General features: G+C 42.3%; 1 protein-coding gene across 9 annotated transcripts in view; it reads left to right on the forward strand.

The window, feature by feature from the left end:
* The window catches only part of fgfr3 (fibroblast growth factor receptor 3), a 106,356-nt gene that overhangs the window by 76,811 nt on the left and 16,419 nt on the right, over nt 1-13,126 (forward strand). For 7 of the 9 annotated variants that reach the window (XM_015969071.3, XM_015969075.3, XM_015969076.3 and 4 more), the window contains 4 exons: nt 2,658-2,781; nt 2,913-3,103; nt 10,215-10,359; nt 10,854-11,026. In XM_015969071.3, coding sequence (XP_015824557.1) covers nt 2,658-2,781; nt 2,913-3,103; nt 10,215-10,359; nt 10,854-11,026 — 633 coding nt within the window. Of the gene's footprint in view, nt 1-2,657; nt 2,782-2,912; nt 3,104-7,974; nt 8,120-10,214; nt 10,360-10,853; nt 11,027-13,126 lie in introns of all 9 variants that reach the window. The other 2 variants (XM_015969072.3, XM_070546821.1) reach the window with 1 other exon arrangement.

Genomic DNA, 13,126 nt, shown 5'->3' on the forward strand with positions numbered 1-13,126 from the left:
GGTGGGAGGAGCCACAATAGGCACAGAGACCCTCGCGCCACCGTCGCTGTCTCTCCTCTGGAGGAAGGTGGCCTGATTGCATGGGCTCATCAGTAGAAGCGGGTCCGGGAGCAGGCGTGGGGGAACAAGGAAGAGGGCCAGGTGCCCTGGATGGGCGAGTGAAGGGCTTGGGCCGAACCAGAACCCGCTGATCCATGCGCAGCGCCAAATCGACCACTTCATCCAGGGTCTGGGGCAGTTCCTTTCCCGCCATCTCATCACGGATGTAGGTCGCCAGTCCCTCCAAGAAGACGGCTCGGAGGGCAGAGTCATCCCACCGCAGCTTGGCGGAGATGGTGTGGAACTCCGACGCATAAGCGCACACCGTGCGCTCCCGCTGGCGGAGCTTTAGGAGTTGTGTTTCTGCTCCCACTTCGCTGCTGGGTGGAACAAAAGTCTTTCTGAGGGCGGACACAAAAGCAGCATAGTCATTGCAAGCCGGTGATTTGGAATTATAAAGTGCAGCGGCCCACTCAGCCGCGCGTCCGGAGAGCAGGGAGGTGAGATGCGCCACCCGAGAGCGCGCAGTGGGGAAGCGCCCTGGCTGGCACTCAAACTGCATGTCGAGGGTGGCGAGTAGACCGTCTGGGCTCCCCGTCTCTCCGTTCCACCTCTCTGGGAGACTAAAGTGCAGCCCCTCTGTTGGTGGAGCGAGGGCTTGCTGCTGGAGAGCATGGAGGGCTGTGGATAATTGTAGGATGAGATCGGTCTGGGAGTTTTGTTTGGTGTGGAGCCGATCGATCAGGGCGTGGAGCTGAATGAGTTCATTTTCCATTTGCTCCGTCTTTCTTTTCATGCGCTCGAACTCCGCTGGGTCTACGGACTCAGTCATCCTGTCACGATGGTCGACTGGGTACGGGAGTTGAACTCGGTAAGGATGTTTGACGTCTGGATTATTCGGTAGAGAACTCTGATCAGGGGTTTCAATGAAACGATGACTGAGTGAAGAGCCGGTGCGGCGTCTTCCATATATAGGCTTGGGTGTGACTGGGAGAATGCCGGGAGTTCCCGCGAGGAGCTTGCTGGGAAATGTGGTCCAAGATGGAGGCCGGTTAGCTGGGAGAGGCCGGTTTGGGGGCTTGGGTTCTGACACCTAATAATTAAATTCTGCCTGGAATGTGCCATTACTGAAATAAATGGGATTACTGTGTTTGGAAACAATGCTACAGATTCAGCAGGTGTTAGCCGGTGAAGCATGTTAATAAATGGCAATGGCATAAGAGTAAAAAACAACTGAGAAATTTTAGGTACAAAATCTGAGAAAATTGTTTTTTAATACTTACAAAAATGTGATTTTAGTATTTTTGCACATGAAAAAAATGTTTGCAAACAACAGTTTCACAAAGAAGCTAAATAGTAATAGTAATACAGTACTCCAGATTTGCCCACAGAAATTTCAGATTGGCACACCAGTCCCAGACGGAATGGTAACTGCCTGCTATAACTCTGATTAACCTCCATTTATTGTTGGTGGTCCTGGCCTTTACTGAATATCAGCTTCAGCTCATATTTTACCACATTTTTGCCTCCTCCCTTCTCATGAGTTGCCAATTTTTTTCTCTCCACACCACCCTCTAGTCAGCGACCGCAGCACAAGGCGTTGTCACTCATCTGCTCATGAAAGCAGCGATTTACTCCAGTTTGACTCCTCGGCTCAGAGAGGGGTAATGGGGTGGAGCCAGTCACTCCACAAAAAAAGAAAAGAAGAAAAAAAAACATTTGCCAGCCTTGAAGACATGGCCTGGTCTATGTTACCGTGCAACTGCTAAAAACACACTCGGGCATAATATTTACACTGTTGCTTTATTTTCCAAATACGCTTCCAGGACTGAAAGTTAAGATGTGTGCATCCCACCCTGTGTGAATGGTCCTCGGTTACTCAGACATGTTAGGTTAAGTTTATATGAAAACATCAAGTCCTTATTGGATGCGTGCGTTTTCCTGTGCAGGTGAGGTTGGGAGTTCTACCTAGCAAAGTTACCTAGATGACTCTGACTGTTGGGTTTACTGTTGGGTTGCCCAGCAGCAGAATCTCTGCTCATTCACACGGGCGGGTGGAGACTTCCATCATGTTTTCTGTTCTGTTTGTGCTGGGCCACTCACTGCACCTCACAGGTGAGAAGTGGTCGGCTGCTGCCATCCAGCTGCACCCAGTTTGAACTGCGAGCGTAATTCATCAATCCACCCTCCTGACTGGTGAATAAAACTACTGTCAGAATGCAAAAAAGTTCTGATTCTAAATCGACAAAACAATTATTATTATTGTTTGTTTTGTTTTGTTTTTTCAAATAAATCATTCCATGAGAAAATGTCCTCTATGATGTTCCTTCTACTAGATGATATCATAAATATTAAGTAATAATCAAAGAAGGTAGAAAAAGAAGAGAACAATTCTAAAATTTTACATTCAAACTACAGGAGGCCGCGCTAACCCCACTATTTTTGTAGACTGCTGAAAGACAAGACAGATTGTATCAACATGGGTTTTACTACTTGGGCTTACTTTGCATTTGAGAGAAATGAAAATGAGTTTATAGTGTCTGAATTATCCAGCAGCAGACTCGGTTCATCACCAACAACATTACTGACCTTATTCTCCTCGTCCCACTGTCCTTCAGTTGAGAGACCAGCAGTGGAGCCTGGTGATGGAAAGTGCCGTGCCATCGGACCGTGGGAACTACACCTGTGTGGTGCAAAACAAGTACGGGACCATCAGCCACACCTACCAGCTGGATGTTCTGGGTAAAACAACAGTGAAATTTACTTTTCACCTCTGCTCTTGTCAGTCTTTCCAGGATTTCACTGGCATTTTTCATAAAAACCTGGCTAGCATAACTGATCCTAATGATTTGATATTTTGTTTTGATTGTCAGAGCGGTCACCTCACAGGCCCATCCTGCAGGCAGGCCTGCCAGCCAATCAGACAGTGGTAGTAGGCAACGATGTGGAGTTCCACTGTAAGGTTTACAGCGATGCCCAGCCTCACATTCAGTGGCTCAAACACATTGAGGTTAATGGCAGCCGCTATGGTCCTGATGGTGCCCCCTACGTCCACATCCTGAAGGTGGGTGTAGAGCTTTTCATTTCTTAAAATAGAGTCCTTAGACTCTAGGGTTAGCGTCTCATGTTTTATATAGAAGGTACTCTGTGGGGTCCTCAGGCTAATTTCACTAAAGTAATGATGAACAAAGCATTGCTCCAACACCAGACCAGATGAATCTGAATTAGAGTTCGCTGTGGATAAAATCTTTTTTTTGTTTTGTTCTTTCTCTGATACATAATCGGATCAAGGGTCCTGTTTGGCAGACAAAGCCAGGTTCTGTTGGAGGTTTCTTCCCATTAAAGGGAGTTTTCCTCTCCACTGACGCTACATGCTTGTTTAGTACGGGGATAAAGTTTAGTATGGGGATAAAGCCTCATCGAGTCACTGACTTGTTGTGACAAGTCAGTGACTCGATGCAATCTGTTGAGTTTCCTTATATAGGACACTCTTAACTCACTGGCATAATGAACTGAACTCAATATGAGTGTTTATTTTGTGAAGTGTCTCGAGACGACTTGTTATTTACTGCTATATAAATAAACTGAATTGAATTGTTTGCAAGAACTACATGAAGATGCTTTTCAGCTGCAAGTTTTCCTTGTGGAAATAAAAGAAAGAGGTCTAAACCCAATGTGGTGGTGACAGCTGGAAGGCTCTGGAAGGCTTTTGCTTTCTCATTTGCACCCCACTCCTCCTCCAAACGTTTCTTTTTTCTTTTTCTTTTTTTACTTTTAGAGAGAAGGAAAAATAACAAACATCTGGTTTGGACTAAGTTAACTGCTGTGGTGGCGGCAGTGCATGGAAGGAGACAGGCTAGGCTAACCACTGCTGCCGTCAGATGTGCTGCATCGCACGGTTCGAAGAGGAGGACTGAGAGAGAGAGGAAAAGGGAAGAGGGAGCTAAAAACGCATGGAAAAAATGAGTGGGGAACACCATGAAGGGCAAAGTCAGCAAAGGGAATGGGCAACAGAACGGTGTCTTGTGTGAGAAAGGGCAGTGAGGTTGACAGAGAAAAAGAAATAAAATGATTGAAGAAAACATTGTAGGGAAAAAAGAGCTGAGGATTGGAGTAGCACTCCTTTCTGTATCTTTGGGTGATTCTTCACTCTCACACATGTGCTTATTTATTTATTTATTTATTTATTTATTTTTACAAAGAACCAAAAATAATATGACTAAGACCAAGAAGTTTTCCTTAAGCTTTAGTCGTGATAGAAACATTTGATAGAGCTTCAAACCATAATTTATTTGAGTGTAAAGAAATCTCAGAGCTTGAAGTTTTAGCCTGTGAGTCATTTAACAGATCCAGAAACAGGAGCAAAACAGAATTCGTCATTTTACCTCAGCAGAACATATTCAAAACTTTGAAAAGCAAACATCAACATTAAAATTAAATACAGGGCTGGCCATTCATATGGATACTCCTTAATAAAATGGGAATGGTTGGCGATATTAACGTCCTGTTTGTGGCACATTAGTATATGTTTGGGGGCAAACTTTTCAAGATGGGTGGTGACCATGTTGGCCATTTTGAAGTTGGCCATCTTGGATCCAACTTTTGTTTTTAATAGGAAGAGGGTCATGTGACACAGCGAACCTTTCGGTAATTTCACCAGAAAAAACAATGATGGGCTTGGTTTTAACATAACTTTATTCTTTCATGAGTTATTTACAAGTTTCTGACCACTTATAAAATGTGTTCGATTTGCTGCCCATTGTGTTGGATTGTCAATGCAACCCTCTTCTCCCACTCTTCACACACTGATAGCAACACCACAGGAGAAATGCCAACAAAGGCTTACAGTATCCGTAGTTTCAGGTGCTACACATCTCGTATCTTCACACCGTTGACAATTGCCTTCAGATGACCCCAAAGATAAAAGTCGAAGGGGGTCAGATCGGGAGACCTTGGGGCCAGTCAACTGGCCCACGACGACCAATCCACTTTCCAGGAAACTGTTCATCTAGGAATGCTCGGACCTGACACCCATAATGTGGTGATGCTGGAAAAACTAAGGGAATGTGCCAGTTTCAGCGCATAAAGAGGGAAACACATCATCATGTACCAATTTCAAATATCCAGTGGCCTTGAGGTTTCCATTGATGAAGAATGGCCCCACTATCTTTGAACCCCATATACCACACCATACCATCACTCTTTTTGTTCCAACAGTCTTGGAGGGATCTATTTAATTCAAGTTTATATAAATAGTGCCAAATTCGGACAAGAGTCGTCTCAAGGCACTTCACATAGTAAACATCCCTATACAGGCCAGTTCATTAATCCAATCAGTAAAAGTTTCCTACATAAGGAACCCAGCAAATTGCATAAAGACACTGACTGGTGTCAGTAATTTTACAGCAATCCTCATACTAAGCAAGCATTTAGCGACAGTGAAGAAGAAAACTCCATTTTAACAGGAAGAAACCTCCAGAGAATCCTGGCTCAGCATAAGAAGCCATCCACCATGACCCACTGGGGATCAAGAAGACAGAGCAGACACACACACACACTCACACACACACAAAACATATACACCAAGTAGTGTTTCTATGGTTACATTGTGATTTCTTAGTAAATATTCTATTTGGTGAGAGATAAACTTTATTGTATTTATCCTAGTGAATCTATAATTAAACGGGTAACACATTCAATGTCGAAGAAAGTAAAATGTTATCAGGAGAGGGAGAATGTTTAAATGGTTAGCAACAGTGTTCAATCCGATGGCCCCCTCCATGAGGCCACCACAGCTCAGCAGAAGATCATTGTAGCTTCTTCTGGGGAGAAAACCACTTAGAGAGGAAATAAAGTTAGCTGAAATAAAAGGAAATTGTCATTGTCTGCATCTGTGTCTTCCTTCATGTGTCTCCTGATGTTTCTCCATCCCTCTCTAGATTCCATTCTGTGTCTCATAGCGCCCTCATGTGTCTTTTGTCTGCGTCTCAGTTAAGTGTCTTATGTTGTTACCCTTTTAAATCATTCCTCCCAGGTCAGCTCCAGCCTCTTTGTCCCTAGCTCAGTGTATGTGTGTGTGTGTGTGTGTGTGTGTGTGTGTGTGTGTTTTATGTCCTCCTCCAGCTACTTTGTGTGAGCCCTTCCCTCTGTCTTTAGATAATTGTTGTTTAGTTTTGTGTTTAGGTATTTGCCCTCCTCTGTTTCTGTTTTCCCAGTTAGATTATTAGATTCACCTGTCTTCCCTCCAGCCCTCACTCCACACACCTGCTGCCAATTTCCCTAATTACTCCTCCCTGTGTATATAAGCCCTGTCTTGTCTCTGTCTTGTGTCGGTCCATTGTGGTATTCTGTCAGTTCTGCTCTAGTCTCTAGTGTTCTTTGTCTCTAGTATTTTGATCTCAGCCCTCTCTAGTCTCTAGTGTTTTGTCTCTAGTTTTCATTTTGGACTTATTGAAGTTTTGACTTCCAGCTCCTGTGGATTTATTCTTATTTTTTGGACTCATCCTTCAAAATAAAGGATTTTTCTTTACATTATCACCTGCCTCGTGTCATCTTGGGTTCCTGCATTTTGGGTCCTACCATCCCGAATTGGGACAGAAATAATACAATTAAAGAGCAAATCGTAGAAGAAAATAATCGAGTGTGGAAAGTGGTCAGTATGTCCTCCAGCAATCTAAGCCTTAAGCAGCATAACCACAGAGATAACTCTAGATAACCTAGCCTTTTAGATGGAGGCATGTTGGAGGCAGGGCAAGGGGGGCCGTCTTTACCGACTGTACACTCCACCTCCCTCTACTCCCCCACTTGTCCAGATTTAGGCTAACATCAGATTTTAACCATAGGCCCTATCAAATAAAAATGTTTAAAGCCTAGTCTTAAAAGTAGACAAAGTGTCTGCCTCACGGACTAAAGCTGGGAGCTGGTTCCACAGGAGAGGAGCCTGACAACTAAAAGATCTGCCTCCCATCCTAATTTTAGATATTCTGGGAACCACCAGTAAACCTGCAGTCTGAGAGTGAAGTGCTCGGTTAGGAACATATGGAACAATCAGATCACTGATGTATGATGGAGCTTGATTATTAAGAGCTTTATATGTGAGAAGGAGGATCTTAAAATCTATTCTGAATTTAACAGGTAGCCAATGTAGGGAAGCCAAGACAGGAGAGATATGATCTCTCTTTTTAATTCTCATCAGAACTCTAGCTGCAGCATTTTGGACAAGCTGAAGACTTTTAACTACATTCTGTGGACCTCCTGAGAGTAATGGATTACAGTAATCCAGTCTTGATGTAATAAATGCATGAACTAGTTTTTCAGCATCACTCCTGGAAAGTATGCTTCTAATCTTAGCAATATTCCGAAGGTGGAAAAAGGAAATCCTACAAACCTGTTTAACGTGAGATTTGAATGACGTCCTGGTCGAAGATAGCACCAATTTATGTATTTGTTTATTTTTAATTTTGGGCAGAAATGCCAGTGGGGTATCTGGAGCCAAGCCCTGGACGTTTGTGTAGCAGCAATGAAAAAGTAAATGTTCATAATCTATGCCCATTTCATAATTCAGTATCAGGTATTTGTTCTGGGAGATTGTGAAGGGTGTGTGTGTGTGTGTGTGTGCGTGTGTGTGTGTGTGTGTGTGTGTGTGTATTACCACATTCAGGCGACACAGTCTGATAGGACTGACATAATGTCTTTGTGTTTTTTGCTTTTTTGTATTTTTATGGATGATATGGCACAGTTTATTTTTAAGGCTGAGAGGTAACCTGATTATAAGGATTTTGTACCTCTTAAAGAACTTTTTATTTTATTTTACTGTTCAGTGAGCACTCACACCAATGATCAGGAAGCTCTCAGCGCTAATGCCATCTTTTGTAACAGTGTGCTTTTCCAGGATCTGTGAAAGCCTCACTGTGCATCTTGATTTTCCCCTCACAGAGTAATGTCAGTAAACACACTGTGGCCCACAGTAAGTTGAAACTGTCCAGCGTGACAGAGAAAGATGCTGGGAAGTACTGGTGCCGTGCCACAAACTTTGTAGGCAAATCGGAAAAAGCTTTCTGGCTTAAGGTACAAAAAGCAGGTAAATACTGAAGTCCCTGTAAGAACCGCCTCTATCACATGTGATATGTTGTTCTGCCAGCTTCCCTATGCAGTCTTCTTCCTTGGATGTGGGTCTGCTTGACTAGCTAATAAAATGCACACATACACACACAGTTTTAGTACAGTAGCTAGTAACTATGATTCCCATTAAGTCCCAACACCACCTTTGATCTCTGTCAAAAATGGATATAACATCAACGGTTGCCATGGCTGCAATGTTGTCCGACTAGCATATAAATACTAGCGAGGCAAGCCATCCTATGTATGGGAATATATAGTCTGGCCATGACCCGTACAGAGCTCAGCCATAGAGCAGAATCTACAGGTTTTTTTGGATTTCAGTCAGTGGGCCAATCTGCCGTTTACTGTCAAAAACAAAACAACATTTTTCTAAATAAAGGACTTAGGTACCTCAGTCCACTCTTGACTCAAAGAAACGCAAAAGTCTAAAAAGTCCAAAGTTGATGCCAAAGCCATTTCAAAAGAGCCGATGCTATCTTTGTTGTTCTACTTCATCTCAGTAATATACTGCTCATCAAACCAATAGAGCACTGTGATTTGCTAAGCACATTACTGCCCTAGCCTGCTGAGACTCTATGGACCGTGGCTGGACCAACAATCAGAGAAAAATAGTTTTTATAGTATATTTCAAGGATATATAAATACACCATCTTATATGAACGCTCATTTAAAAGCCATGCAATTTTAGGGTTTTATGCATCCAATCAAAATTAAACTGATCTGGGGCCTCATTTATAACGCTTGCTTACGCACAAAACGGGGTTGGAAAACTGCGTAAGCAACTTTTCACGCAAACTTTGGGATTTATAAAAGAAAACTTGGCGGAAAAATGTGCTCAACTTTAAGTTGACTAAGGACCTGGCTTACACACATGCTGGAGATGGAGAGCACCTGCAGTGCTGCTGCTGAGAAGATACAATTATGAAATCCTGCAGCATTATCACTTGTACCGCTTCGAGCTCACACAGAACAAGCCACCCCCCCCCCCCCCACACACACACACACACACACACACGCACTCACACACACACACACACACACACACAGCCTGAAGCGCAGAATACGGAATGCTGAATATCAGCAGGGGGACAGATTGGGGCAGAATGTCATGCGTCTGTGACAGCTTGTGTGTCCTGTCACTGTGACCTGATTGATCATGCGCCCTGGCTACTTAAGTAACAATAATTACTTCCCGATTAATTCAGTTTCCAGCTCACTCCCGATTCGGCAAAATTGGGAAAGAAGCTTCTTTTGAAACAAACTCCTCTGACCTACAGTCAAAAGCATCTTTGCAGCGCTGCAAGCTGATACAGCCAAACAGCTCTTTTCAGAAGTACTTCACCAAGCAAACATCCACAAGGCACTTTGCATTGACCATTTATGGCAGAAAGTGGGCGTGCTGAGGGCGGAATGTGACAGAACAGCTGAGAACCTTTCTAGTTAGTCTCTGATCTATTATGCAGAGATTACTTGAAGCTGTGTGTACTCCATGTTTTAAGGTCACAAACCTACTTTGCGTGAGTAAATTTTTTTGCTGAGCTCAAGTACGGTTTTAGTAAGGATTCTACGCAATGTTTTATAAATGAGACCCCAGACCTCTAAATTTAAGTGCAGATGAACACCCTGTCATTATTTATTACATAAATATTATGTCATAAAACCCTAGAACTGAAGGATGATCTTTCATTTAGTCATAATTGTAATTATACAAGCCTGTAGCCTTCACTGGCCAGCTTTAGAACTGAAACAAAAATCTTCTCTTTTTAAATGACTTACTTTTCATCTCTTGTTAAACAGTCAGTCAGCTTTTTAAGATGAAGGATTAGTGACCTCAACAGGAACACACTCAACGTGCTTTTGTGGTCTTTGCTTGAACCGTGGTGCTTCTTTCACAGCAAGAACCTTTTGGTTGTTGTTTTTGTTTTTTTGCTGGTGGTGGCAGAGCTGACGCCTCAGTCCTATTCTTTACTCCGGGGTGTATTTGGTGTTTGTGTGTCTTAAAATCTCTTCTCTGTCTATCTCTTCTTTCACCTCCCCTTATTTCCCCCTAACAGACGGCTGGTATTAATACAACAGATAAGGAGCTAGAGGTTCTCTTCTTGACCAATGTGTCGTTTGAGGATGCCGGCGAGTACACTTGCCTGGCAGGGAACTCTATTGGCTTCTCTTACCACTCTGCTTGGCTGACGGTCCTTCCAGGTATATTTCGGTTTAACCCATGGCTGTCTGGACTCTGGTTGCCCTTTTTTGCACAATGCTAAAAAATGTATGAAAAAGTCATTTATACTGTGTTTTTAACAAAAATGTACTGTTTTGTCCAGTCTTCGGTCTTATTTTATTTAAATACCATGTGTTATTATAGTGTTAACATTTACTGGTGTTATGTTTTCCTGTTAAATGAACAGGCCCTGCATGCAATCCAGGCTTAAAAAAAACACACTCCCCAATTAGAGTCGAGTCTCCATTTAAAGGTCCTACGGCTCTGAGGTTTTTCTTTATTTGATTTCTTTGTAATTACCTTTCTGGGGAGAAGCACAGCACAGGTGTAATTACCAGCTGCTTCATCTCTGTCTCTGCTTTAAATGTGAACTGATTGGTTTTGACTTATGAAGGTTGCTGCTAAGAAACTGCTCATTGCTTCATTTACTTACTTTTTCATTTATTTATTTTTTTACCGTTTCCTACTAACCCAGAGAACCCAAACAAAGACGACTACTATGCCGACATCCTCATCTATGTGACAGGCTGTGTGCTCTTCATCCTCACGGTGGTTATCATCATTCTGTGCCGTATGAGGATGACCACAAAGAAACCTCTACCTTCACCTCCTGTGCAAAAGCTGACAAAGTTTCCCCTGAAGAGACAGGTAACAGAAAGTAGATACAAGATTTGAAAAACAAATTTTCTTCTTCTTCTCTTTCTGTGTAGATTTTAGAAGAGTGCTCTAGTCAAATGTGATAGCAATAACAAGTACAAATGTGTGCCAAATAATTCAAAACTTGAAGAAATGTGATTGGAAAATATGCCTTCTTTTTGGCTTTTTAATAGGGATGCAGTTTTCAAACTCTATACATGTCAACATTTTCAATAGAAACACCCAAAGTGTTGCTCAGATATAAGTTTCACATCTCTGTTATCTTCTAGTGTAAAGAAATAACTACACGTGGGATTGCATTTGCAGCTGTGACTTGTTAAAGTCAATCTTGCCAATTTGATGATTAAAGGGTTCATTTTACAGTCCTCTGCAAGCCTTTCAGTTATAAGCCTGTACACTGGTATAATTAATTATTTTATGAATATATGTTTGTAGCCATAGATGCTATGGTTTTGATTATGGACATATTGTATTTTGGTTTTCGGCATTGGTTTCCTTATTTTTGGTTTCAGCCATGAATTTTCATTTCATTGCATCCCTACTTTTTAATCATTTATGCATGTATAAGTATTTGACTTGGCCATTGCCATTCCAGCTGTGTAGTCCAGTCCAGATGCTGTAAGATACTGGAAGGCATCACATGTTCTTTTACTCATAGTATTTTGAACAAGCAATGATGGGCACTAAACAGACAGCTAATCTTCATACGGGGCCATCAGCTAGGGGTGATGACTGAAGAAACAGGATTATGAATGCAAGAAGAATGGCTGGTCTTAGCCTCCAGGAGGGAGTCTGAGTAGAGCGGCTGCTTCTCTACGTTGAGATGAGCCAGCTGAGGTGGTTCAGGATGCTTTCTGGACGCCCCCTGTGAAAGGAGTTTTAGGCATGTCTTCCCAGCATGCACGTGTCCCCACTTCACCAGGCCAGCTGAACAGGCTATTTTCAGAAACCTTCAGAGTACCTGAACAGAGGAAGGCATTTGGAAAGGCCCGGAAGAAGCTGAGCTGAACTTTTAGTTAACTCATACTGATTAGCTATAACTCAGGAAATTACATCAGCAGGCAAAGCATTTGTAAAATTTGAAAAGTTGCTTGTGAAGCAGAACGGAAGCTCAAGCAATTAAGCACTGTTTAACTGATTTAAAATCGCTGTTCATAAACTTCAAACACTGAAAAATTCAGCAGAAATCCCTCCAAAACGGCATAATTCACGGGGCCTTGCTGTTTGACAGAGCTTCTTCTGGTCATTGAACGCCACGTTTTATATTGCCCAGACACTCTCCATCCTCTGAATGGTTTTAATTGATGTACTTTGACAGAGTAAAATTTTCAATATTACTATGGATGTTTTTTGGCGCTGATCTGTGACATCACTCTGCCAAAGCCAATGCAATATGCTGACAACTGAGCAAAGTCCTGAAAGGGCTGAGAGTGAAGACGTTCTGACAGTGGAAACGTGCCAATAATGTTATAAAATATTATTGCCTCGGAAAAGATGTGTTCTAAAGATTTCCTCACAGTTTCATTTTCCAGTCTGTACCCATTTTGTGGTGGGCAGACAGTTGTTTTGCTCTAAACTGACATAAACCTTTTTCTAGCACTGATATCTGTACATTAGGATATTATTGTAGGTCAGCTGACGATTGTGAACTTTCACACGCATCTTAAAATTATGTTATGAATGAGAGAAGAATATTTACAGGAGTAAGAGTAGTTGTTGCTCTTTATCATGACAACAATTTAGACACCTAGCCGCCCGTGCGTTGAGGCCAAATAGTTAGTTTGTTGTGTTGATGGTACTGTTCCTTTGGTTCCTGCTCTCTGCGTTCTCTGAGTGTCTTCAGTTGAGTTTAAGTATCCACCCTGCCCAGCCCTGTAATAAAAACCACTGTGAGGTTTTCTGTGTATTCTCGCTTTCAGACTTTATTATAGAACAGTTCTGCTTCTCAGAATGTGTAATTTTAGAAAGCAAACTTGGAAGTTATAATTTGTTTGGAGAAACAATTAAAGCAACGTTTGACCTTTAAATGCTGGAAAATCATGTTCAGTGTTGTATAACGTTTGTATTCTTTGGTTCAAGACTTCTAAACTT

This window comes from Nothobranchius furzeri, chromosome 18 (assembly GCF_043380555.1).
Source record: "Nothobranchius furzeri strain GRZ-AD chromosome 18, NfurGRZ-RIMD1, whole genome shotgun sequence".
NCBI lineage: Eukaryota > Metazoa > Chordata > Actinopteri > Cyprinodontiformes > Nothobranchiidae > Nothobranchius > Nothobranchius furzeri.